The sequence below is a fragment of the Manduca sexta genome, chromosome 4 (assembly GCF_014839805.1).
Source record: "Manduca sexta isolate Smith_Timp_Sample1 chromosome 4, JHU_Msex_v1.0, whole genome shotgun sequence".
Classification (NCBI taxonomy): Eukaryota; Metazoa; Arthropoda; class Insecta; order Lepidoptera; family Sphingidae; genus Manduca; species Manduca sexta.
Genome location: NC_051118.1, coordinates 1,242,533 through 1,269,736, shown reverse-complemented (window position 1 = coordinate 1,269,736; position 27,204 = coordinate 1,242,533). Strand labels below are relative to the sequence as shown.

Genomic DNA, 27,204 nt, shown 5'->3' with positions numbered 1-27,204 from the left:
AGTTAACAATTTTCTTTTCTTTATTACAATATTTATGGCAGATAGACATATACAAAATAATCCTTATAGCATGATTCAGTATTCACGCATGATGGCTTATTATTAGCGTATTTCATGTATAACTTTGGTGTTTCTATACCGATTTCTATGATTCTTTTTATGGAATATTTAATAATGTTAACTTTTATAATTAGGGATGACTGAGAGTGTTATAAACGTAAGAGTAGACAAATATAATGAGAAAGCTCCGAACTGCTAAGCTATCGGGAGTTACACGTGTTATTGTGAGTCAACCATAAAAGATAGACATATGCTGTGGTGGGATATTTTTACATAATTTTAAGGAGAACATTTCCGTCATACATGATTTCTGTGTAGCTTTAACCATTAAGCTTGCACGCGACGGAAGCTTAAAAATGGAGTAACTTCTCCCGTTTTCCCAACATTTCCCTTCACTGCTCTGCTCCTATTAATTGTAGCGTGATGAAAAGTATACTATAACCAGCACAGGAGTATGACAAATAATTGTACCAAGTTTCGTTAAAATCCGTTGAGTAGTTTTTGTTTCTATAACGGTTATACAGACAGACAGACAGACAGACAGACAGACAGGCAGACAAAAATTTTACTAATTGCATTTTTGGCATCAGTATTGATCCCTAATCACCCCCTGATAGTTATTTTGGAAATATATTTCATGTACAGAATTGACCTCTCTACAGATTTATTATAAATATAGATATAGATAAAGATTAGCCTTTCTTGCTATCAAATTCCCTAAAACACTGTGACGATTCATAGCACCTAGCGCCACCTGTACGACTCCAGTGCCATCTATTTAAAAACCAGATTAAATCTTCTATTATTTCCCATACGAACAAATTAGCGGGATAAAAAGTAGCCTGCGTTAGTCCAGGACATCGTCTCTCCGTCTGTCAAATTTCATCCTAATCCTTTAAACTGTTATTGCCTTTACTTAACAAACATCCAAAAATGTTCATAAACTTTCCCTTTTATTATATTAGGAAGAAGATATCTACCTAATTTCCCAAACAAACTGGCAGAAACGAACGATACTTAAAGCCTAAATATATTTAAACTCGATGCACGAATGAAATCGCCAAGTCATTAGAACTACGCCAATCTGTCAGAGGATCTATCGCTTATAATATAACTATAATATATAATTTTTAACTAAAGATCTTTAAGTAACGCGTAAGGTAATGAAAATGCAATCGCCTAACAATTATAAAGGCAGACAAAACAAACCCGTTGGTGTTACGTAATCTAAAACAGAGCTAGGTTTCATATGACGTGAGTAACGTACGAATAAGTGTAACAAACAATTCAACTGAGATCATCCATTACCAAACTATTTAGGTTAAACTATCCTGATGAAACTATATTTTACAATTTTTTTTTATTTAGGACACATGCTGAATACAATCAAAACATATAAAAATGACTATTTACTTCCCAAATCATGACTATTACAAACGATGTATTAATATTTAATTTTAATAAGTGTAAAGATTAGACAAAACTGCCAACTTAAGTCCTTTTTAATACAATATTAAAATTCTATACTTAATTCTTAATGTTTTAAAACACTGTTAGACGTAAACTTATTATAAACTTTGCAGAGTTGCTGTTTATCTACATATATAAAAATGAATCCCTATTTCCTTTGGTCACGCCATCACGCGTGAACGGCTGGACCGATTTCACAATTTTTTTTGTTCTGTTTGGTATTGTCAGGAGAAGGATCTTATGAAAGAAAATGAAGGAAGTGGAGCGGAACGTTAGAAAATTTAAGAAAAATAATTTCAGCGATTAACAGAATGCGCGCTGCAAATTCATAGTTAAACAGAACAAGTTTTGTCGAATCAGCTAGTAATATAAAATTGTATGATGTCACTATGATAGGAAGTAGATAACTAATGTTTCCAATAGTTGTAAATATTAGCTAATATTTGAGTATTATTGCTGGTAAGGACAGATTCGTATTCCCAGAGACACGGCGAGCATTCATTGATGGTCCCATCGCAAGTTAAAAATATTTTATTTTAATATTATAAATTGTAAAAAATTGCTACCGCAGGACAGGTTTTACAAAGGTTCTCTCCGGCGGGGAATCGAACCCCGGTCTCCCGCGTGACAGGCGGGGATACTGACCACTATACTACCGAAGACTTGAAAATACTGACAAATTTAGTTATATAAATAATCAATTATGATATAATAGTAATAAAATAAAAAAAATAATTATTAAAAAAAATCCTAAGATTCCATAAACCATGATCTGAAACCAGACAATAATATTTTCTTTACCAGTAAAATAATACAAAACTAATTTTATAAAACTTAATCACAAGAATAGTCGCTTGGTTGTGAATAGCATCATATAATGATCACCAACATTACAACTTCGATCTACATAGAAACATTACAAGTCTCATGATTAATAATAACACTGGATAACCAAAACTACAGTGCTTTGCATCTGCTTGGCGACTGACAAGACTTCACTCCACATGCTAGTCCAGAAGAAATCCTTAGATCTCACAATAAAACTGACACAGTTCTGAAACATTATTAGATGAGGTATCGAGGCGCGAAGAAGTAACGGATGGAGAACAAGATAAATCCAAATGGATAACAACAGCATCGACTCGCATCTACATAACTATTGTATCCCATTGGAGAAGGCAATGACTTCACATTTCATAAAGGTGGTCTCTTAGCAGGCTCTGGATAGTACTTCTTAGTCTACTTCAATTGATCCCCTGGCAGACACAACCGTACACACAATTATGGTAAATCCTATCGATTCCTTAGTGATGTTCTTTAGGTCAAGTCACTAGTCAGTATTTAGTAGTCAGTGGTCAGTAAGAAAAACCAGGTTATACTAACTACCGAAGAATGCAATATCCCACATCATTCCAGATAACTATTTCCTTTACACTTTCATGTTTTCAATACTGTAATGTCTTATAAAAGATTTAGTGCAGTATTTGCCTATATTTCATCATGCATCATCAGATATTCTTATTTTATTGCTGTGAATGCCGAGACTAACTTGCTGTTCGCCTGATGGTAAGTAATACGACCGCCCATAAAGAGTAGAAACACCATCCAATGTCTTGAATTACAAAGTATTGTTCGGTGTTCCAATGCCATCCTGAGACTTGAGATGCTAAGTCTTATTATGTCCAGTAGTTACACTGGCTACAATGTCATACATTCAAGAACACCAGCATCTGCTTTCCTTTCATAGACGTATATTATTGGTCGATTGTTATTACGCATTATTTTCCACAATTCGTTTGAGCTCCGTTATAGAACTTACCTGCAGTGTAAGCCTGAAGTAACAGCAACAACGGTAACATGGTCAAATTCGATGATCGACTGATTAGACGAGCGAGCTGCCGTGCCGCCGCGAGGGTGTTTACAAACATTGGAGGAAATACAGCACGATGGCAGGTGCGGAGTTAGGGGATGTAAGCTTGAGTCCCAATTTATGTGGAGGAATTGAGTATGAAGAAACTTAGATGAACAGTGAAAGGAAAGGGTCCAAAGATGCTTTGAATAATTAAATATTTGGTCTTAAAGGAATACAGATCTTTTTATCCCGAAAAATGCATAGTGCCGAAATAAAATATTAAATGCTTACAGATTACTTTTTTGCTGTTTCACGTTGGGAACATTCTGTTTCCAAAATAAATAATTCGTAAAACAATTAAAGATGGCAAGCTACAAAAAATCAATAATTAAGTACAAAACAAAAATGCTAATCAGATACCGGAAATATAATTCGCACGAGTCAAAAGATTCTCTCCGGCGGGGAATCGAACCCCGGTCTCCCGCGTGACAGGCGGGGATACTGACCACTATACTACCGAAGACTAGAGAATACTGACATATTAGAATGTCAGTTCATTAACTTTCAATTTATATCCATTTGCAAAATCATCGTCTGCCAACGATGGAGCCACAATCTAAAAATTGAATTGAATTGAATATCCATTTGTCACGTTTAAGCCAATTTGCTCCGTGTGGTTCATAAGTGACAGATTGGCGAAGAATAAGGCGCTGTGTTGAAAACCCTGGTGTAAAAACTCTGCCTACATCACTTGCTCCACGCCATAAGCATGTATGTCTTAAGTAAGCAACATAATTTTCCTACAAGGAATTACCAAACCTCAAATTCTATCATATGAATGCAAATAGTGTTATTACTATCTCTGGCTGTTAATATGTCTCTCCTTTGAGTAAAATCTCAAGTAGGTATTTAATGTGTTGAGTTACTTAATACGCCAAACTTAAGTAATCATTTATGAGCTTATGCTCTATTACTGCCTCCAAGCAGCAGTGTGTAGTCCTTATTGTGGTCCGGTTTGAAGACCTTTGTAGCCAATGTCTAAGGATGGCAAGCGCAGTGGAATATCAAATAATACTTTTAATTCAAGGTGTTGAATGGTGTTTCTATTGTTCAAGCTCGTCTCGTCTTTCAAAACTATAAAAGTTAACTAGACGCTGTTTCATAAACAAAACCTTACATTTTCATAGATCAACGTCATCTCATCAATGCAGTGGCAATGTGTTTGAGCGGAAAGGGGAATATGGTTGATATCTATGAAAAAAAAAATGTTTTGAAGGAACCATCAAAGTAGTTTTGAATTAAAATTGCGTTAGATATACCAATAAAGCCTATCACATGTTACTATTGACAAAGTCTGTGAAATAGTTTACTACGTCCTTACCTAACCCGTTATCAATAAAGGCGTGAACATGTGGTACTCCTCCAAATCCGTCCCATCGTCTGGTAACAATATCTTAAGTAAACAGCGCGTTAAACGTCGTTTCGCCGCCATGTTGCGTGCTTGCTTGCTCGTCTGTTCGCTCGTGTCCGGTAAGTTTACTGCAATTTTTGGAATAACTTGCATTTTACATTGTTTTCTGTTTATCATCCGCAGGAAGTATCATTTGCCGAATTCCAGCTTTAATGTTTGTCTGATCTAATATATTGTACCAAACTTGAAATATTCTTGCGAAATTTTGTATTTCTGATTGATTCATATCAGTGATACCAAGATTATTATATTCTTATATTACAATTATGAGAACCAAAATATATCAGGATGCAAAAATCAATAAAACAAAACCTCTCCGGCGGGGAATCGAACCCCGGTCTCCCGCGTGACAGGCGGGGATACTGACCACTATACTACCGAAGACTTGCGGAAAACAGCCAAATAGAAGTTAGCTTAGCTTAGCTCTTATTAACTATAATTGTGTTTTATGCAATTACTGCTGCAGCCTTTGTAATATGTAAATCGTGTACAGCGTATTGTGTGCTGATGCTTTTTACCCCTTTGCCGAATGCCATTGCCCATTGTCCAATTACACGTCACACTGACAGACCCTAATATTGACACAGCCACGGACTCTGAAACTCGCATTGACACCTACAAAACTGACGTAGACCCTGAAGCTAACCCTGGCAATGTTCTTTACTCTCAGATACTAAACTATTCAAAATACGCATACCTTCTTCCAGGAACCGAGCTCTCATTTCAATATCAGCCCTATCGTCGAAGCAATGAGCCTTGTAAGATATGCTATGGGGAAGACTGCCTGCAGATGAACCAGGCAAGGTGCGAGTACTACGTGGAAACAGATGAGATACTGCATGAAGAAAAGATCGAGGAAGTTGATAATCATGAGATGAGGGAGGAAGTAGATCGATTGATGTACCGGTTTATGGAGAAAGGTGATTTATTTATTGATTTATTTAAGGACCTCCAACGTAGGATGCACGGCTTATAATAAATACAATGTCGTAGTATTTGTACAATTAGCAATGTGACGTGCCTCTTCAATTATAGGAGACCACAGCATGCAAATTTATATATTAATACAGCGGCAAAAATAATAATAAGGTTATTCACAATCTAGATGTTCTTAGACGTATTTAGAGACTTAAAGCTTTAAGGACTATAATTTAGGATTTACGGATGCCTAGCACAAAATGAATGCAGACTTTTATAGTGATACCTTCTGAGACTAATAATGAAATCTTAAAATGGTGGAAAATTAATGAGGATTTTTACCAAATTAATCATTTGAAATTATCATATTTGTTACAGCATCTGATGCCAACACTGAATGTATACCACTAGTATCTCAATATACGGATTGCACTAAAGGTAAGTAATATTAGATCCTTCGGTCTACTCCTAGATGATTGTACATAGGATATTTATATCTGCTCAGACCTTCCATACTGGCCTATATAAGTTAGTCGCGTTTCGGGATCAGCCCGTGTATATCTGGCTTCAAACAGGCGGGCATAATAAAATAAAATAAAATTGCCTGAGTTGTGATCTCTCGTCTGTCGATCTATCTTGCCCCTACTCCCTAATCATTAAATGCAGTAATCTCACTTTGCCGTATAAAATTATTATGTAATCTTGTAATACGAATTGCATCTTGTGGCTGCATTGTGATACGATTATTTAATATGTCTCATTTAACAAGTCTTCGGTAGTATAGTGGTCAGTATCCCCGCCTGTCACGCGGGAGACCGGGGTTCGATTCCCCGCCGGAGAGAAACCTTTTAAATTTTCATTTTTTTTAATGTTTACCCTTATTTTAAAAAATATTCTTTATATCTTTGTAACTTATCTGAAAGTGTGTGTAGTCTACCAATCCGCACTAAGCGAGCGTGGTGGTCTAAAGGCAAAACCCTGTCAATAGTAGAGGACTAAGGAGGCCCGTGTTGAGCAATGGACAGCTGGTATTATAACATTTCCTTTTCGGGACTTAATTTTAAGAGAAAGTTCATTCTTATATTTTCAATCTCAGAAAACATATGTGTCGGTTGCAAGACTTGCAGCTGTGACCTTAGCGGCAGCTGGAACTGCACCACGGTGAGCCGGTGCCGAGCTGACGTCGTCACCGACATCGACCATCGCATGCTAGTCTTCATCATTGAGAATCTTATGAACGGTAGGTTTATCCATGATTTAAATCTATATATAAAAATGAATCCCTATTTCCCTTGGTCACGCCATCACGCGTGAACGGCAGGACCGACTTCACTATTTTTTTTGTAGTGTTTGTTATTGCGCGGAAAATTTGAAAATTTAAGAAAACTTAATATTAATTTTATAGAACTGTCAATTATTTGAAATAACTGTCAGCGATTGACAGAATGCGCGCTGCAAATTCATAGTTAAGACGGGACAACGCCTGTCGGGTCAGCTAGTAAAATAATATAATAAACAAGTATTAGAGCCTTTTTCATAGTGAACAGCCATATTTTGCCAGATATTTGAGAGCATACATTTTATTAGTGTGACTTTAATAATAGTATTTACTCAGAAAGAAACAAACCCTTAAAGCTGGAAAAATTGTGTGTTGTTATTTTGGATTTAATAGTTTCTCAGTGGAGTTCTCTTTAACAAATATCTTCTAAATTAAGAGTAAATATTATAAGGATTATTGTGCCAATAACACATTTTACGAATAATAATGCGCACGCTTTTGTCATGGCTTAAATAAAATCACTAATAAAATATAAGAAACCCCAAAAAATTCACAGCTCAAACTAACAAGAGGACAAAACGGAACACAGAGGAAAATCTAAACAAACTGACCACGAATAAAATAAGTTTTGCACAAATTTCACAATGGATGTTTGGAGTACCACCTTTAAACTCAAAAGAAACAACACAAAACAGTGCTATCTCATCGGCTACTGAAAATATAAATAATATTACTTCATTTACAGGTAAGACAATTATTATAATATTTTTTTTTATAAATTCAAGGCACCTAAATTTACTATAACTATTATAAATTGTATAAACAAACTAAATCTTAAACGTAAAATTTCATCTCACTATCTTTATCCCGCTTAGTGGTTCACATCAATGTGTCGCGTTCCGGGAACAGCATGTGTATATCTAAATCCACACAGGCCAGCATAACTACGTAGACTCGCGAGGGATGACCATATTCCGTCAGTCGACACACTATCTGAACGCTACTCCAATTACCAACAGGTGTAAAGGAATCAAACGCCAATGGCAATATAACGAACCTTACTTACCGTATAAAATATTGTTATGTTAAATCTTATAACTGCACTAAAATCCACTTCATCTTACAGAAACCACCACACGAACCAAAACAAGCCCAGAAACTAGTGCTAGAGTAGACTATCTAGATTTTGAAGAAGTGCTAAACAACATCGCAGTTGATAGCAAAACTTACTCTCGTAGAAAACCTCTAGATAAACACAATGATTCTACAACATTTGATTACATGATATTTGATGAAGATAATGCAACAGACATTACTACTAACACACCTGGGAATGAAGAATGGGAGAACAATTATGCTCCGCCTAAACCAGCTGAAGAAACAGACATAGTTATTGATTTACTAGAATCAGCTAAAAGAATCAAGAAATTTTACAACTAACTGGACCGGTACGTTGTTAAGTCTTAGACAGGGTCATTGTGATATTGCGTTAATAAATGAAACCACAACTCTTTTTTACCTCTGCTAACAATATTCCAAATCAGCCATGAATAATGAATGTTAGCATCAAACATCTCGGTTTTGCTTTTCAGATTGCTTGGTCCTTTTGTAGTTTAGTGTGAATATGGCGAGTGAACGGATGTATCTGACTGTATTCTCTAAGAGTATTGATATTTGGACGCAAAACATTAAACTGCGTTTTATTAATGCTTATTTTGTTTAAAACTTACACTTGTTTATATTCCATCTACAGTTCGAATAACTTCTTATAAAATGTTATTTTCGAGAGTATAAATACGGGGGTTCATTCACAAACGCAATGTCAAAAGGACCCTATATACTACAGGGGCATATACCTCAATCCATACTTAAAAATCTTATGTGTATCTATTATATAACATCCGACCCGAGCTTGTGGGGACTGAGTCTCCTTTGTATTTAGTTTTAAAAAATTACTCAATTTAATATTTATATTATAACAGATTACACGGAAACTGACAATAAAATAAACATGATAGATACTGCATTAGATTACATTGATAATTTTGTACTTGGCTCAAAAATATCATGAAAAGAGATACCTCGATTAAAAAAATAAGTACAGAAAAAGAAAACATTACCAACAACGTCAATGAATTACGAAATAATGTCCTGCTACCATTAAGTAATATAATTAACGATAAACAAAAAGAATTGGAAGAATTACTCCGAGTTAGCGAAAACTTAATAAAAATTATGAGAACTTATAACAATTCGTTTGAAACAAGTGTTAAAGAAAATAGGTATAATGATACGAACTCAACTATATCTATTTACAACTTTGAAATAGCGCCGGAGTTAGAAAATGAATTTAGAAGAAGCGACAAGAATTTACTTCAGAAATATTTATTAAAACTGAAACGAGATATTTATGAGGTTATAAGAGATATTGCTGGTATACAAAAACTAAAAGGAGAAGCGCATATTCCTGTAGACTTAAAAATATTACTGCGTGCCATGAAACGTTACGTACGAAACCAAGCTAAATTGAATTACAAAGAAAAGAAATCGGATGTTGAAAACCTAAATAGTCGACGTACGCCTGCCGATACAAAGAATGATGCAACTAAAAAAACCTTAGTTACTGAAATGGTTAATATTTTAAAAGTTATTGACAAAAATTTGCCTGAAAGTAACGCATTGGCTTCCCTTTCGCCAACATCAAGAAAAATTATTCAAAGAGTTATTAAAAACAATTATATAGACGAATTCTCAGTAATAGGACTGAGAGTATTTGACCCAGAATACAATTTAACCAATGATATAAAGAAAATTGGTACTGAATGGCCCAGAATGACAGATATTGTAGCACAAACCCCAATCCACGATAGATTACATGCCATGAAACTACTGCATCTCATATTATCAATCGATATCACCAAAATGAACGATGCACTGGCATTATTAGACTTTGCTTATAACCGAAGAATGATATTAATAGAAGGTAACTTAGGTGGAGAAATTATGGATAGAATAAACAAAGGGCTGAAAGCAATAAACGAAAAAGTCAAAGTTATCATAAATTTACATAAAAATAGACAAATCAAGAACCTGAAGAATGTGGAAGTGACTAAACAGGTCCAAAAAGAATCATTTTTAAAGAAGCTTAAAAAGATATTAAGATCGTCCAAAAACGATATCGTTGGCTTGTTAAAGAAAAAGGTGCCAAAGAAAGAGATAGTAAAAGGATTGGCAAAGAAGAAGATTGATGAACTTACCAGGCGGAGATATATGGAATTTGAGGACACCATGAGGAAATGGCAAAGTAAATTGAACTTAGTTCCGAGAGATAAAAGATTCGCACGAGATGACAATTATAAAAGTCATATGAAAAACATACTTCCTAAGTATTTAAGGGGTAAAGTTAAACCAGTTATAGCTGCGAAGAAGTCCAAAACACGTGAAAAACAAAAAAGTAAGTATTGATTAAATTTCCCCGTGAAAATCTTTTTGTAAGAATAATTGAGATTTGTGGCCAGAATACATTACGAGATATGTAATGAATCCCTCCCAGCCGTGTTTCGGCTACCAGCTCAGCGGCCAATCCCCACTAAGATCAGCCAGGTACGCAGGAGATATTATAGTGCACAAGTGTGTGCGCAATACACAGATGCACTCTCTATTCCTTCACTCTCATACCAGCAACCTTCTGACTCCGGGCTGCGACTGAGTAATTTTTAAGATGGAAAAACCCAGACATAATTATGTTTGGACTTTGGACCCAAGATTCGTACGCAAGTCGGCAGCTCTGTAGTCATACTCATACCGCGTAAGCATTAAACTACTGCACCGAGGCAGTCCTAATATAATATTCCATAGTGTTATAATATATTCCACTTATGTATTATTTTTATGTTTTCAGAGCATTCTAATACCGTTACAACTACAACGAAATCAAAATTAACTGCAAATCCGAATACGTCTAAATCACGTACAAATATATAATTTTACTAGTAAATGTTAATTTTAACCTTCATTTAGATCTTTACTAATAAATTACAATTTGGAATTGATTTTATTTTATTTATATACACTTTTATAATATATTGCTGTACAACTTAACATTTTATCGTGTTTTGGTTTTCTGCAAGTTCAAATTTTCTACATAGGTTACTCAGGGCACAAATAAAATGACGAATTAATACAAAATATTATATCCAAAATTAATGCAAAAATACAAAATTATAAATATTTGAATATCAATAAGAAAATATTCGTTCAAATTCTCAAGTTCTTCATGTTGATTAGTTGTTGAAGGAGATGGCTCTGGTTTGGCGAACCGACTCTTCTCGTCCTTGGCTCTTCAAATTGTATTAATGGTTCCTTATCCAGAATAGATAATTGTCCAGAATATTTGGTATGATTAGGGACAGGTTCTGAAAACAATAGAATGTTTATGAAATATAATTCGAGATGCGTATTATAATATAAAACGTTAGAAAATAAACATCATACGAGTAAGAATTAAAGATTAAACTCACGTAAAGCACGAAATAGGCACATTAAAATAATTTTCAAGTTTCAAAAATTTCAGTATTGATATAGTCGATATGCAAAAATCAATAAGTCATAAAACATCAATAATATCATAAGGATTTGTTATAATTATGAGACCGAATTAGAAATATATAAGGTTAAATTAAACTTAGAACTTACCCGGATACACTTCTGGAGGTCCTTCAATTTGCCTCTGCCGATTTGCAAATATATTGTACATTTCCCTCGCGAGTCCATAATTACCTAATTCTAAATACCCTTGAATCTTTTTAGCAATATCATAGTTGATATCATCTCTTAGATCATGACCTTCGGCTTCTTTTATCCTGATATACATATTAATACGATTTTTAATAAGTTGATTAATTATTTGATCTCTAGTTATTTTAGTATTGAAGGCAACTGGTTCTTTGGGTAGTGAAAATACTTGGGCCGATGCTTGGCTATAACTTAATTTATTTAATTTTCGTTTCCTCAAATCCGTATTCAGTATAGTACTGAACTTAGATTTGTTTATTTTTTGAATCACTTTTCCATTTATGTTAATATTATTTGCCACGTTATCAACAAATTCGTTGAATTCACTAATCTTATTTCCAGGTATAACGCCAGCTTCTAAAGAAACCTTAATGTTTTCCAAAACTGTAATATACTTTTTCACATCAACGTCAAGGGTTTTTAGTAAAGTCAATCTATCAGCGGCCGGAATGTCTGCCAAAATTGCAATATTTTTATATGTATTAGAACCAGCTTCTCGATCATCCATCATTTTTTTCAATTCATTGACAGATTTAGGTGCTTTCTGATCCATATTTCTTCGAGTCGTCTTTTGCTTTTGATTTAAACTTCTTACTAATCTCTCCCATACTATTGCTGATTTAGGTCTTTCAGTGGCTGGACTACTTCTCCGATAAGATGCGTATTTTAATTCCCTTTTCAAATTATTGAAAATGCTTGACAATTTATCTGCTGGTTCTTGTTGTTCATTTCTTTGTACCGCTTTATCTGCATTCAAAATGTTATAAATGCAAGGAAGTACGTCAGTTATTTTTATATCACTGTTTTTCGGTAATCCCCTAGCATTTTGCATCTCTACTAGATCTTCTAAAATTGTCTTTAAATGAGCTTTAAGTTTTGCTTTAGTAGCTGCTAGTTTATTTGATGCGCTAATTGTTGCATCTGTTGTCTTAGCTGTATAAGCCTCAGTGCTCGTTGGTTGTTTGGTAGTAGATTCTGAGCTACGTAAAATAATTTGTTTCTTTTCTAAAGTTTTTGTACCATTTACTTTTCCTGACCCTACCAATTGTAATAAATCAGTTAACGATTTCATTTTGAAGAACTCAGATAAATTCAGTAGTATATTTCCTTCTATACTAGGCACTGGCTTGAATTTAGTCTTTGATTTTTTTTCATGTAATAAACAATCAGGGCTATTCTCAATGTGAGTTAGATAATCTAAAATAATTTTGTCTTTAATTGTCATTGTAATATTTCCTAGAGCAATATGGAAAATATTTTTGAATCTATTATTAAAGTCGTAATCTTTTTCGAAAATATTTAGTTTTTTCATCCTATTAGTTAATCTTTTATTAGCATTCACTGGTAAAAGTAGTCTAATTATTTGACCCAAAACTCCTCCAAACGAATTATCTGACGTTTTCACGCCCTTAATTACTCCAGAAAACTCATTATTTGGTGTTTTTTGTATATTTCCACTTTGGTCTTTAGAGATTGTTTCCATATGTGACTGTATATATTGAAGTTTCTTGACTAAATTAATTACATTATTAACATTACCAATAACCTCTTTTGCATCTGTTTTTTCTTTATCACACTCTTTTGTTTTCTTTTCTGCACCTAAATTAGAACGGTTCAAGAACTGTTTAACCTCTCCCAATTGTTCACATAAAGATACATTCCTAATATCTTTATTTTTATCAATAGCGGTAGATAATTGTTCAATTGCATTTTTCAATAACATTTCCTGGTTTATAGTTAATGGTTCTTTAAACAAATCTAATAACTCAGCAATTTTCTCATGTTTTAAAACTTCAGTTTCAATTGTTTCACTGGAATCTGTCTCCATGTTCCATAATTTATTTAAAAGATTGCCAGCAATATACGTCATTGCTGCAAACGTCTCGTTTTCTGGTGTAAACGACACGTTAGACATTACCGGAGCATTTTTATCACCAATAGTTTCAACACCACTTTTCATTTCTTTTACAATCACTTTAGAAAGTTCCCTGTCTTTATGCCTTTGACTGTAGTTTCCTATTACTTCGTGAATATCATATTTATCTTCACGGTGAGGTGAGGCATCTATTTTATTATCATTTATGTGTGGGTACATGTCTGCTTTATTATATTCTATGTGCAATGGGTTCGAAGTATTATCGTTTAGCAAGACGCCAGCTCTTCTTGATAGTTTGGGTAAATCTACATTTAGTTTCCTGGCTTTCACTGTACCAGATTCGTTTGTATTTTTTAACGTGTCTGTGGATTTAAAAAATAATTTAAATTTGTATGTATTAAAGTTTTTCTAAGAACCCGCTTTTATCAAATTAACTGTCTTACGTTATTTTTCAAAAATATTAAAGAATATAATTCAATGTTATAACAAAACAGCATTACCTTCATTAACTTCATCCAATGTATGATAAAACATGACTGAATGATTATTATTTTCTTTAAGCCTATCCACGGATCTCTTGGGTCGCATTAAATCCATGATTTCATCGGCTATATTGATTTTATGATTATCATCTTTCTCTGAAACATTAACTTATATAATATCTTTCTCAACTTTAATATAAAAAAATTAACACTCACCTTTTTAAAGAAGTAAGTCAAAAATAAAAGAACTTTGTGCAAAAAAAGTGCATGTTAAATAAAAAATACAGTGCGATTAACGGTGTTTAGGTACAGCTAGAATATAACCTGAAAAAGATAAAACAAAAAGAATATTATTTCAAAATAAAGCGCTAGACAAAGTAACTAGACTGAACAAAGAAAATTTAATAAAAAAAGAAATAGATTTCTATAAAAATTAATGGGCTACCTATTAAAACACTATTTTGTGTCGTCGGCTGCGGCACGAACGGGAAATTTGAAGACGTAGCCTTCTTCTTTCTTTCTCTTTTCATCTCTGGAAGTGTCAAAAGGTTCTCATATAGAAACTTTCAAACATGCATAAAGATAATTGTACATAATAAATAACATAAATAGATAGCTCTTCTATTATTTGAACCATAGAGATTCATTACACGTAACTTGATGCGTTATATCATAAATTTATAAAAATACTCATGCAGGTAGAGAAATACATCCCTCAATGGAATGTTGATGGTCTAATAGGCATAAATATGTTGACTATCGATAGGTGATCTCTCGACAGTCGACATTCTGACTGAACCCATAGCCCTACCATCAGATTCAATAGGCTAACTTTGCGGATTCCGAATAAACAAAAATGTCATCAATCATTATCATCATCAGCCGCCGGATGTTCACTGCTAAACCTGGGCCTCCCCCAAAGATTTCCAGATCGACCTATTTGAAGCGGGCCGTATTCTGCGACTATGTCATCAATAACATCTTCATAACATATAAAGTAAAATGATTATCATGTTAACTCACCACTATCCATCATTAGCAAGGCAGTCTCAATGTCATTGTCATCAACAGGAGTGCTCCGGAACATGTCTTCACATTTATTGACATTCGTACAAGACCAGGTGCCTTCTACAGTGCACGTGCACTTCGTACATCCCGAACATTGGTTCTCTAAGAACAAAATCGTGAAAATGTCAAATCATCAAATTGTCAGCCCGTTGCAGTCCACTGCTGGATATAGGCCTTTCCCAAGGTACGCCACAGAGACCGGTCTGCAGCTTTATGCATCTCGTCGCTTCTGGACCTCTTGTACAAGTCGTCTCGCCATCTGGCCAGCGAGCGTCCCACGCTACGTTGGCCAAGACGCGGTCTCCTCTCTAGAACACGCTTACTCCAGCGGTTATCTGTTCTACGATATATGTAGCCAAGCGATTGCCACTTCAACTTACTAGCTTTAAAATGACAAATGGCACACAGAAATTGCTTAAGGCCGAAAATATGCAAATTTTCGAATGGGTTCCAAGGAACCCAGACACCGCAATTTTATGAAACCCATCGGTGTAATCTCCACTTTAAAAGAAAAGTATTGAGGATGAAGAAAACATTGGAGAATGGATATTTTTTGGTCCTCCAATAATCTCTACGAAAGCTACAATAAAAATATTAATCTCAGGCAAAGTAAAGCCTATGTTCACCAGTTCGCAAATACATTCTTTCCATATTTAACAAATAAAGTAGCATTACTCTCTCACTTTAACTTACCTAGCAAAAATCTTACGTAAATTCTGTAATGAAAACTTTTAACCTTTAAAATAATTATGTATGACTCACCGTCAGTGCAATCAGTATACTCCGATACAAAAGGTATACATTTTTTAGGACCTCCAGGCGCAGTTCCCACTGTAATGTGAAGTTGATTTAAAGCAAATCGATCAGCTTTACTAAATACTATTGCTTTACTTCAATGTTGAAATAAATTTTCAAACATATTCCTATTACTAATTGCATCTTATTTCAAATAAGTACACTGACAATTTTTTTATTATGTAAATGAATCAGCTTAATTTTTTTTTTCTTATGTTTTTAACGGACGCTGTCTCTTATTAATCGTCTCATAATTTCACATCAATTTCATTGTAGTTTTATTAAGCCATCCCAAATTAAAAAGTAACTTTCTTCATAGTCTGTCATACAGTTTTCCCTTATAATTACCCTTAAATAGTAACTAAAACAAATCGCATGAGCCATACAACTGAATATTATCCTTATAAATATACACAAGTGTGGAAAAAAGTGTTCAAAATCAGTGCGGATAAATCATAATAAAAAATGCCAACGTGAGGTGGTGCAGTATAAAGGCGTGCGGTTTATCATCGGTGCAATAACTCATCTACGACATCCATTGATGTTAAAAAAAAGTATACTATCACAACATTATTAGTAATTTATAAAGATTTGAAAAATTGTTCTCCCACAACAGATTATTTCGTATTTCATATTTCCCTAAAACTCCATTCAAAAATAATTTCATGTATTTGTGGCGTCTCCATATTTCTATCCCCAATATTAACGTTATCTATTAATGTTTTTTGTTGTTTATTTATGTTGAAATCTGTCGTAAGTATGTAACAGTAAAATATACACAACAAATACGTAGAAATATTTTATTTATAAAAATACAAAACACGGCACTTCACTTTAACATAATAAAAAAAGTAATAACACATTTTTTTTACTGTCGAAACAATTTCATTTAAAACATCAAACTATAAAATTAAATTTCCCTTCGTTATTTTAATTTCCATTGCAATTTCATTTCTATATCTTCAATTGTTAACCATAAAATCAATTATATCATCATTAAAATCCTCCATTGCATCATCGCATTAATCATTATTAACAATGAAATCAACATAATCTCCTCCAGGTGCTCCAGAAAGGAGGTTCTCCTTCGGAACTTTCTTCTTCAGCTGTCGTATTTTGTTCCTCACTTGGTTGTGAAAGTTTCTTCGATGACCATCTGGATGTCCACAGCACAACGTGTCCCCTCCTGCAAGACCAATCTTTAGTCAATAACATATAGAAATCTGGAATAATTTGGCAGACAGCAAGATTGGCTTGCAGGAAACGACAGAGGTTAAATAAAACTTTTAGAGGTTAAATTGTTTAATCTAAAATTAATTTTGTTACAATCACTTTGTCACACAACACTTCACGTCACATTCAATAATAACTTATTTTTGTAATATAATTATAGTTATACTGTGCATTTTTAAAGGTATCTCTTACTTTTTCATATATATCTTCTAAATATCAATACATATAAAAAACAATAATCTCCCTCCGGTGGCGAGGAAGGGGAATTATTTTATTTATACCTATTTTAATTATCTCAATAATTGATATTAAAACACTGATAATATAAACATGCCGCGATCGTTTTCATTTCATTCTCGTTCAACTCTTGCTGTTATTTTTGTGGTGTTTCTCTCTTTAGTACCAGATTTGTTGTCTTAACTTTGACTTCGTGTCCTCGCAAATTGAAGTACATAATATTGTGTCGAATCATTTGAAATCTTCGACGAATTGGTGCCATTAAAATCCAATCATCGCATATACAGGTATATCTCATTATGATCGATTTTCTTCGCATCGTCTACTTGGCTATTCATATTGGTTACATTCCAAGCTGGCTTAATAACCTCCTAATGTCACTCATTATTCTAATGACAGTCTACTTAGTCTATGAAGTTGTTGCTAACTCGGGTTCTCTTTCAAGTTAGTCAAAATTTATAAGTAATTGCTCGTTATGAAATTCGAGTTTTACTAAATAGGGCTAAGTGTCAATGAATACGACGACGTATTCGCCTGCTTACCTCCACTACTACCTTTTGAGCTTAATTACAAAATGATCTGTTCTCGAAACACAAATAATTAGCATTATTTATTAATTCCAATTTAACACAATTAATTTTTAAGAGTTTATTTTTCAATATCCTATCCCCCACACAATTAGAAAAAACCTAAACACATCACCAAAAAAACACAATTTCATCCAAACCAAACCTACCAGTCTCTAGCAAATCAAACATGCCAGTATCCATGGTCCTTCTCAACCGATACGACAACTGCCTGAAATACGTCGGCCTGTCTTGTTGGAACGTCTGTCTGTACATATCCCTGGCAGCACCGCCTTCTCTGATAACCCTATAGTATTCGCAGAACCAAGGGCTTCTACTGATGCAGCCTGCTCCTCTTCCGTGGACAGCGCAGACGCAATAATAGCAGATGTCCCGATTGGAATAGTCAAGGAGACTTTCGATCTCAGAGGCGACGTCAATGTCGGTGTCGTTAGCATTAATGCTGTTACTGTAGTAGGAATGGCCGCGTCTGCAACGGGCTTTGGCCTCGTACGGGATCTCGTCGTTGTGCCAGATGTAGTCTGTCAGGTTAGATGGCTTGCGTTGAGTAAAAAGAACTTAATTAGCCTAAAGATTAAGGATAAAATTGCATAATTTTAAAGACTTTACCAAGTAAACACGGTGAGAATTCGCTTTACTTTTTCCCTAAAATATCTTCTAAATCAGTACATCTAAAACGATTGACATAGTTACGGCAAATATTAACGTCAATTTATAACCCTATAAATATATTTGATTAGCACCATTGCACCACCTCACGTTGCACTTTGAATTTCTCGTATCTGCCACCGACCCACCTCTCCGAATCCTGTACGAAAGGTCTCTCTCATGTTCAAAAGGTATATTCTTCTTAAACCTGTCCATCAGCATCGCCATCCTCATGCATTCGTTGACATTCATGGCTGGTCTTTTGCTGCAGTATTCGTCTTTCCCCTCCACAGAACACACACAGACTTGACACAAATCGTCTTTTGGAGGGTAGTTCATGTGGGTTCTTCTACCGTCAGTTGCTACGTAATCATCTTCTTCAGAGCTCGAGGTCTTTTCGATCTGAACTTTTTGTGTTTGTACGCGGATTACGGTGCGGCCCGGAATGCATTTAAGTTTAAGACGGTCCAGATCTTCTTTTTTAGGGGTTATTCGGTTGAACCAGAAATCTAGAATTGGTGGATGTTTGAGGTAGATGGTGTATAGAAAAATTAAACTGTATTTTTACGCTTATTTAAACAATATTCTTCTCTTCTTCTATTTTCTCCTTTACATACTACTACATTCTAAAGTTATCCGAACACACGTTTTTACCTAAATTGTATAACCTATTCGGTTTTACGATTAACAGTTTACGTGGCGTCAAGCTCATTGGATGCCCCAATCCCGGGCAAATAACTTTTGAAATTCTAAACAAAATGTTGCGACCTCGGAATCGAGCCTAGGACCTCGCAGTATTAAAATATCTTAGTCTGTAAATATTACACAAACTCATTCATTAATTGCATGGTAAAGCTATATTTTACCAGTATCTAGGCGGGTATTACAACGAAGGCAGACTTAACATACCTTTTAAATTTTGCAATAAAATTCATTAAATTTGAACTTCGATAATATTACTTCACGTAGAAATATAAATACATTACCAGCATCCACGCATCCTGAAGTCAGACAAAGGATGACCAGCGCCAACAGGAACAGCCTCGCTCGCATGATGAAAGACTGAGGTAATGCCACGGCTCATGGGTTTTATAGCGATGTATAGATGACCGAGTTTGATTCTTCGTTTTACAGATACTGGGGGACGGAGTTAGGGCAATAATTATAAATGTTTTAAGTTTTGTACAGTTTATGACTTGACGAGGTAACTCGTCGCATAGTAAGCGCAACGTCTGTAAATATAGCAATGCTTTTTCAAAATATTTATTATACCAATACCTTCCTATGTCATGTACTAAGGAATCAAGACTTAACAGCCAATAAAAAACTGAAATATAAAAATTATAAAACTTTAATTAGGTCCTAAATCTTTCACAATTGTATATAATTTATATTAATACCTAATTAAAGTCAAATACAAAATAATTGAACTAGAAAAATCTATAAAAAATTCAAAATAATTAGAATGAAATATAAAATTGTAATAAGAAATACAATAAAGTGACAAAACGAATAGGTCGTTGTAATGTTAAACATGGCTCTAGTAATTACTTTTGCGGATGGAAGGATAAATTTTATATCGGCCCGGATAGCAACCACCGTACACAAGGTGTTAAAACCCGCCATAATGGTCCACGTAAGTGTGTCGCTTTCCGGGATCAGCTTGTGTTTATTCGATGCCAGTAGGCCGGCATAATTATGTCGACTGTCGAGCGGTTATCTTCTCATGTCAGTCGACATTTAATTGGACCCCACTCCACCTCAGGTGCAGTGGTACATTTTTATCAATTATTTTACCTCACTGATTTACTTTCCCGTAAATATAATTGCATTGGCTTCGGCGTCAAAATATCACCGACGACATATCTCGTCCTGAGTCCACACCTGTGTAGACACAATGTTAACTAAAGAAAACAAAATAACCGATCAGTCATTAAACGTTATCGCTCGTCGCACAGCTGCGCGACACATCTGCACTTATCGCTGAAACGAACTTACATATTATAAAAGACAAAAATACACATCACGCATTTATCCCCAAAGAGGTACGCAAAGACGCTATCAGGGCACCCACTTTTCGCCAAGTGTGTTCCGTCCCATGATGTGATAGGGGGCGAGCCTATCGCCATATCGGGTTCAAAGACTCCGGGCTGATACTGGACAGAAAAACCCCAAATACCACTTTGCCCGACCCAGGATTCGAACCCAGGACCTCAGAGCACTGCCGTACCGAGCACACAATACAACTACGCCACCGAGGCGTATTATAAAAGGCATGATGATGATGGGATTTCTTTAAAATTATCCTCGCTTTTCCTCCAGGATTTTAAATGGTCGCCAAAACCCTTTTGCAAGTGCCCAGTAACTAACTGCTTTAAAAAAAATCACTATACCATTTACCATCAGATACTTTGCATCCCCATAAAAAATAAATACTTGCCTTATACAGTCCTATAATATTATTATTTATTCCTTCATACTTTCCTATAAAATTAACATCCATTCCATCTCTCTCATTACTTCAATGATCCTGAATCAATCGCCTAGCTAGTCACTAACATTTTTTATACTTGCAAGGCACAGTGACTGTCTGCACCTGAGGGTAAGTGGAGTGGGTTCCAATAGAATGTCCACTGACAAGAGATGATTACTCCTTGGCAGTCGACACAATTATGCTGGCCTGTTGGAACCGGATATACACAGGCTGATTTTCTTTTATCAAGCTAGTTGTGCCGGCAAATATTATCTTACAATTTATTCACAGTGGTGGACGATTAATTTAGTACAAAAAATGTTTATTGTGTTATCTCATCTTAAAGTTATGTTTCCTTTGACTGACATAGTTAGATGGATTTGCCATGCTGTCCTATACGCTAAAAAATAATATATCTATTGATACAAAGATATTATAAAAAGACAATACTATATACAATTATTATAAAAGCAAATAATTTGAGACGACGCAAAATATACTTTCTCTTTTTAAATTACTTAATTTCTATATATACAATACAGAAATATAGAAATTAAGTGAAAGAGCTATTTCAGCGTTTACTTCTTCTAACAAACACAAACCTCGAAACATTTTCACAAACTTTGGCAATATAATATTAGTAAAAAGAAAAATAATAAAACGTATAATAAATCATACCTATAAAGATAAACTGTTACAAAACAAAATGTATCATAATTTTTTGTTCATTTTGAAGCGCAGTTATAATTTCAAGATAGCATAAAAAAGTCATGTAAAATATTATTTATAGTTTTCTTTAAAAGTGTCACATATAAAGTTCTTCAAAAAAACTCAAAATAATTATAGAAACTACAAGGGTTACTCTTTGTTGGTAGATTCTCTATTCTTTTCCACAAGGTCTCCAACTCTTGAGGAGTCAGGCTGTGTGCTGACGCAAGAGACCAATAATTGCAGATGAAAGGCAAAAGGGGCTTAAACACATTCATTCTTTTGTCATCACTTAATTCTAATCCTAAGGCCTCTTTAGACACTAGAAATGTAAAATAAATATCTTCTAAATTAATCATGGGTATCTTTCTTGCAGTCTTCAGGATTTCATTAATGTATTTAGCTGTAAAAAAATTTACGTTTGTAGTAGCGCCATCTAGTAATATTTTTGGTTATTATTTATTGCCGTGCTATTTACTAATGTAACATATTTTATTGATAATTTAAGACCTTTAAAATAAAAAGAGGTTAACAACATATGTATGGCGGTAATAGCTTATTTGGGATTGGAACGGACTGCCGAGACGAATGTTCGCTGGTTCAAAACCCCAGGACAGGCACCTCTGACTTAAGTTATATGTGAATTATCGCTTGCTTTAACGGTGAAGGAAACATCGTGAGAAAACTTGCATACATGAGAAGTTCTCTATAGGAATTTTGAGGGTAAGAGAAGTCTGCCAATCCACAGTAAGCGTGGCGGTCTAAGGCCTAATTCCTTTTAGTAGTAGAAGAGACCCGTGCCTAGCAGTGGAACAGTATATAATATAGGGCTAATATGATGTATCTATACCATTATATAAAGCTGAAGTGCTTGTTTGTTTGAACGCGCTAATCTCAGGAACTATTAGCTCGAACTGAAAAAATCTTTAAGTACTGGATAGCCCATTCATCCAGGAAGGCTATAGGTTATGAATATTAATCCTCCTAGCCGAATTTTCGTCCACAGCGGCCAATCTCAATGGAGATCAGCTAGGTACGCAGAAGATATTATAGTGCATAAGTATGTGCGCTCTCTGTTCTTTCACTCTCATAGTCCGGTGAGACGGCAATCCAACATGAGCGGAGAGAGATCAGGCGCAGGACTTCGACGAGATTTATTTTAGATTCACATTAGATTTCGACGAATAAATCAACTAGTTACATAATTGATAAATCATTATCAATTCTACTCACTATTAAAAATATATCCCGGCCCGCTCAAGTATTCCGGGACGACGTCCCGCGGGAACAGCCACCGCGGTATGTACCATTTGTTATACTCGTCACGATGTAGCCAGTTGTTCGATATTTTGTATCCTGCACAAAATATCAATTCCAATTTTTATGTGGTAACACAAAGAGTAAAACCCACTATAGTCGCCCACGTGTGACGCGTTCCGGGATCAGCCCGTGTATATCCGGTTCCAACAGGCCGGCATAATTGTGTCGACTGCTGAAGAGTAATCATCTCACGTTAATCGACACGATCTGAACCCTTCTCTACTTCCAACACTTTTTTGTGCCGACTTTCACATTCGACACAAAGAATATGACACAAACCTAACAACTTCGCATCCTCGTGATCTTTCAGGACATCCTTCAACCTCCAGGGATTGAGAAACACATCATCATCTATCTTGTAAAGGAGCTTGGCCTGCGGACATCTCTCCAGGGTCCACTGCAGCATCAGCGCCGTCTTCAGCGTCAGATTCTGGTAGTGGTCACGGAAGTCATACACTATCATGTCTCTATACAGCTTAGCTTCTAGATATGTTGATACCTGGAGGTGTAACATGAAACATGTTAAATAATAAATGTAATATACGATAATACACTTGATCTCCTTTGTTGAAAAGACCTTTTAAGTATGTGTTTTATTTATGCAAATTTAGTAAAACAAGTGATGGTATTTCAGGGCTTTGCTAGTTGCTATGGTTGCTCTTGTAATGCAGAGTATATTTTATTTTGCTGTCAAAGCCTCCTTTTCAATTAATATTTCATTAAAATATTAATTGGACCACGGGAAGGTGACCCCACTGCTCCTGATGGTAAAAGTGGGATCCATAGAATATTGAAGAAAGTTTATCCCACACCAGTCACAATTATGGCTGTTAGAAGCCGGATATACTGAGGCTGTTCCCGGATCGCGACACATATAGGCATCTATGACATTACATCTTGTGCACGGTCGCTTTTCGGGCGAATGGGCCCTACCAGAACCAACAACCTTTCGCAACTTATTTAGAAAATAAAAAAAAAATACTTCTTCAACTGATTCCTTAAAAAATGTTTTATTCAAGTATCTACCTTGGACATTGTCTCAAAATAACTTATTCATTTACCAAATCCTCATCGACGTGATCTCCGTCTAGGCCTAGCAGGAAATATGTCGGCTGGTACTTCCCCCATGTTTCTCTGACCACCGCCCTGTGGTCGTAGCGTGAAGGTGAAGTGGCCACTAATGCTAATAAAGGAATCTCTTCTACACCACTGCAGTGCGTCGATAATGGTTCTATGAGCAGTTGTCTGAAAACAAAACTTGTATTTTAGAACTCTCGATATAAAAAGGGTTAATTTCTTTTTCCTATATACAGTAACGTCTTTGAACTCTGAAAGGGTAATCAGAGAGGCAACTAGTGTATCCACTGTGTGTGTTCCTTCCTATTGTTATATAGGGCGAGCGTATCGCCACCCTGTATTATATATTGTCCCTCTGCTGGGCACGGGTCTCCTCTACTGTCGAAAGGTGTTAGGTTTTAGTCGAACACGGTGGCCTAGCGCAGATTGGCAAACTTCACATACCCTCAAAATTCTTGTAGAGCATGTTTTCCTTCACAGTTACATCAACCAAAAATTCAGAAAGAAAACACACAACTTATAGAGAACTTAGAGGTGCATGCCCTTGAGTTTTGAACCTGTGGACAGTCGTGACGGCAGCCTGTTCCACTCCCAATGAATTCCAGAATCCGGGCTGATAATAAACAGAAAAACCCCATATCACTTTTCCCGACTTGGAATTCTTGGAATTGAAATTTATGGTGTTTGACATAGATATTAAGGCGTGTGAGGATCGTTCACAATGCTAATCTATAGGCAGTAGGCACTCCCTTCTTCCGTAAAATATAGGCATAAGCACTATGAAACTTAACAACCTAAGCCTCAGCGTGTCGAGCGCTGGTTTCATTTAGTCACGCAATATCAAAATCACCCTGCATATGAGACATTTCTTCTCGTAAATAACCTCTCCACTACCTCAATACTAACACATTATCAAGGTAATGAGCGAGACTGCGGTCCCTCCTGAAGTGGCTGAGGTCTTTCACGGGCGGTGGAGGGAGAGCCAGTGCCGCGCAGACCTGGTCAAGCAGCCAAACAGTCACCAACATCGCTACACAACACAACACCAACAGCAGCGCAACCAACTTCTTACGACCTGGAAACATAAAAGAATTTAAATGGTTCTACTTTAATGGTCAGATTTTAGGCCACTGGGCGAGCCACAATATGTGAATTTATAACGAGCTAGTCAGATAAAAAAGACCCTTATGACAGTAGGCGCGGTTCCTCGCTACATTCATCAATTTGACTAGCACCCATATTCACAAACAATACTATGAGGACGTACAGTGCTCCCCAACGTTGTGTCGACAAATTCATAGTTTTCTGTGGCTATGTTCAGCTTTGTTTATCTGACAGCCAACTGACGTGAAGTTGTATCCCAATATTAGCCAATCACAGTCCCCCTATGCATACGCACCGATGGCTGTCATGCCGTGAACCATGAAAAACAACCTTATCATCATTGCATTGGTCCATACTTAGCTAAGTAACGTTTGTGAATATGGGCCTTAAATTTAAACAAACTGACATACCATTTTGACGATTTAGTTAGTTTTTGTCTTAAGAAAATATTTATTCACAGAAAAACTGTTTTTTATACTTTAAAAGTGTCATACTTCTATATGATATAAGTAATTTGCTTTTGCTCGCGGCCCCGCCCCTTGAGTTTTTTTTTTCCAAATTATAAGTCACGCTATATATTTTCTCAGGATAAAATGTAGCCTATACCCTTCCCAGGGTATCAAGCTATCTCCATGCCAAATTTCATCGAATCATGCGGCGGGGGACTTCGTTTTATATGTTAGGGTACTATACATAAAATTGCCTCGTATACTCACGGCTTTTATGTCCAAAATGGTACATAGAGGCACAATTAGTGCACTTTTCGACATACTACTACTGCCATTCACACTCAACCACCAAATTATATAAAAATACAGAAAACTAAAACCGTGATTATTGTCGAAAATATTGATTATTCATGGGTAATTTTTGGCATGCTGTAGGCAAAAGAAAAGACAAGTGTGTATTATTTAGCAATGCAATGTGGAGATAAACATATTTTTTTAAAGAAATTTTTATTTTATTTTGATGTTCAGTTTGCGAACATTTCTGTTTATTGCAATTATTGTGATACATTAACACACACAAATAGATTTTTTATGATTGACTATGACGCTTCCAAGTGAATAAATAAATACGTCAAAAAAGTCAACTGATAGCATTAAAAAGTCAGTTTCATAAAAATTGCCATTGCTTTTCCCGTAAAGTCTTTAACCAACAACCAATAATAGTAATAATTATCTTTAAATTATTTATATTCAGTTAGACTAGTGGTCCAATACCAACCTTCACAGGATCACCGGCTGCGCTTAATCTGAAGATAACCTAAAAAAAATATATTAAAATCGCTCCATTCGTTTAGGTGTTTTAAAGAAACCTGCATACGCATTTTTATTTTTTTATATAATATTATAGGTCATGGTTTCTCAAAGTGGGGTACGCGAACCCCCAGAGGTTTTCCATTCGAAGGTAGGGGATTAGCAACAAGATTTACTTAATGGTGGCTCTATGACTAGCAGACACGTACGGCATTTATGGTGGCGCGCGCGCTGGTATATCACAACGAACCTTCATGACAGTGATCTGTTTTTTCAACACATTATATCTACCTATATTTTTTACACCAATCATATTTATATATTTATATATTTTAACGGTTTTAGGATGCTTTGAATGTATAACATTCAAAGCATCCTAAAACCGTTAAAACTACAACAAATTCAAAATTAACTTGAAAATCAAACACATTTAAATCACGTACAAATCAATTTTGTAGTAATGTTAATCTTAGCATTAGAATATCTTAACTAG

At 35.2% G+C, this 27,204-nt stretch overlaps 4 protein-coding genes and 4 non-coding genes across 10 annotated transcripts; 3 read left to right on the top strand and 5 right to left on the bottom strand.

The window, feature by feature from the left end:
• Positions 1–2,120: 2,120 nt before the first annotated feature.
• On the bottom strand, positions 2,121–2,192 carry Trnad-guc. Its single transcript has one exon. It is a non-coding gene; the product is annotated as a tRNA-Asp (tRNA).
• Positions 2,193–3,833: 1,641 nt separating this feature from the next.
• Trnad-guc lies at positions 3,834–3,905 on the bottom strand. The gene has a single exon. It is a non-coding gene; the product is annotated as a tRNA-Asp (tRNA).
• Positions 3,906–4,791: 886 nt separating this feature from the next.
• On the top strand, positions 4,792–8,490 carry LOC119190328. The gene is made up of 6 exons (XM_037442058.1): positions 4,792–4,912; positions 5,561–5,773; positions 6,150–6,209; positions 6,868–7,011; positions 7,607–7,795; positions 8,177–8,490. Exons 1-6 carry the CDS (start codon positions 4,792–4,794, stop codon positions 8,488–8,490), a joined length of 1,041 nt encoding a protein of 346 aa, XP_037297955.1.
• On the bottom strand, positions 5,166–5,237 carry Trnad-guc. The gene has a single exon. It is a non-coding gene; the product is annotated as a tRNA-Asp (tRNA).
• On the top strand, positions 6,541–6,612 carry Trnad-guc. The gene has a single exon. It is a non-coding gene; the product is annotated as a tRNA-Asp (tRNA).
• On the top strand, positions 8,479–11,079 carry LOC119190588. The gene is made up of 3 exons (XM_037442828.1): positions 8,479–8,498; positions 9,033–10,504; positions 10,952–11,079. The coding sequence occupies exons 2-3, from the start codon at positions 9,118–9,120 to the stop codon at positions 11,032–11,034; spliced, it is 1,470 nt and encodes a 489-aa protein (XP_037298725.1). The 5' UTR covers positions 8,479–8,498; positions 9,033–9,117; the 3' UTR covers positions 11,035–11,079.
• Positions 11,080–11,160: 81 nt separating this feature from the next.
• Positions 11,161–19,938, bottom strand: LOC115456048. Of its 3 annotated transcripts, none has more exons than XM_030184905.2 (8): positions 19,757–19,938; positions 18,272–18,643; positions 16,033–16,101; positions 15,226–15,372; positions 14,648–14,734; positions 14,221–14,358; positions 11,746–14,082; positions 11,161–11,465 (listed from the first exon to the last, which is right to left on the bottom strand). In XM_030184905.2, the coding sequence occupies exons 1-8, from the start codon at positions 19,821–19,823 to the stop codon at positions 11,308–11,310; spliced, it is 3,375 nt and encodes a 1,124-aa protein (XP_030040765.1). In that variant the 5' UTR covers positions 19,824–19,938; the 3' UTR covers positions 11,161–11,307. The 3 variants fall into 3 exon arrangements, with proteins under 3 accessions (XP_030040765.1, XP_030040767.1, XP_030040768.1); XM_030184907.2 differs by lacking the exon at positions 18,272–18,643 and adding an exon at positions 18,920–19,279 and having other exon boundaries at positions 19,757–19,935; XM_030184908.2 differs by lacking the exons at positions 11,161–11,465; positions 11,746–14,082; positions 14,221–14,358 and adding an exon at positions 14,456–14,526 and having other exon boundaries at positions 19,757–19,933.
• Positions 19,939–20,960: 1,022 nt separating this feature from the next.
• On the bottom strand, positions 20,961–26,520 carry LOC115456043 (beta-1,3-galactosyltransferase 5). The gene is made up of 6 exons (XM_030184901.2): positions 26,169–26,520; positions 25,255–25,423; positions 24,333–24,516; positions 23,551–23,770; positions 23,185–23,307; positions 20,961–22,354 (listed from the first exon to the last, which is right to left on the bottom strand). The coding sequence occupies exons 1-6, from the start codon at positions 26,191–26,193 to the stop codon at positions 22,065–22,067; spliced, it is 1,011 nt and encodes a 336-aa protein (XP_030040761.1). The 5' UTR covers positions 26,194–26,520; the 3' UTR covers positions 20,961–22,064.
• Between the last annotated feature and the right edge of the window lie 684 nt (positions 26,521–27,204).

Bases quoted from the DNA above. Each gene is read 5' to 3' on its own strand.
- LOC119190328 (XM_037442058.1), top strand. From the start codon at position 4,792: ATGTGGTACTCCTCCAAATCCGTCCCATCGTCTGGTAACAATATCTTA. The intron at 4,913-5,560 runs GTAAGTTTACTG...ACCTTCTTCCAG, and splicing joins CGTCTGTTCGCTCGTGTCCG to GAACCGAGCTCTCATTTCAA. The intron at 7,012-7,606 runs GTAGGTTTATCC...AAAAATTCACAG, and splicing joins CATTGAGAATCTTATGAACG to CTCAAACTAACAAGAGGACA.
- LOC119190588 (XM_037442828.1), top strand. From the start codon at position 9,118: ATGAAAAGAGATACCTCGATTAAAAAAATAAGTACAGAAAAAGAAAAC. The intron at 10,505-10,951 runs GTAAGTATTGAT...TTATGTTTTCAG, and splicing joins AACACGTGAAAAACAAAAAA to AGCATTCTAATACCGTTACA.
- LOC115456048 (XM_030184905.2), bottom strand. From the start codon at position 19,823: ATGCGAGCGAGGCTGTTCCTGTTGGCGCTGGTCATCCTTTGTCTGACT. The intron at 14,735-15,225 runs GTGAGTTAACAT...TGACACTTCCAG, and splicing joins CTTGCTAATGATGGATAGTG to AGATGAAAAGAGAAAGAAAG. The intron at 14,359-14,647 runs GTAGCCCATTAA...TTAATGTTTCAG, and splicing joins ACAAAATAGTGTTTTAATAG to AGAAAGATGATAATCATAAA.
- LOC115456043 (XM_030184901.2), bottom strand. From the start codon at position 26,193: ATGTACCATTTTGGACATAAAAGCC. The intron at 25,424-26,168 runs GTGAGTATACGA...TTATGTTTCCAG, and splicing joins CCATTTTGGACATAAAAGCC to GTCGTAAGAAGTTGGTTGCG. The intron at 24,517-25,254 runs GTTAGTATTGAG...TTTTGTTTTCAG, and splicing joins GCTCATTACCTTGATAATGT to ACAACTGCTCATAGAACCAT.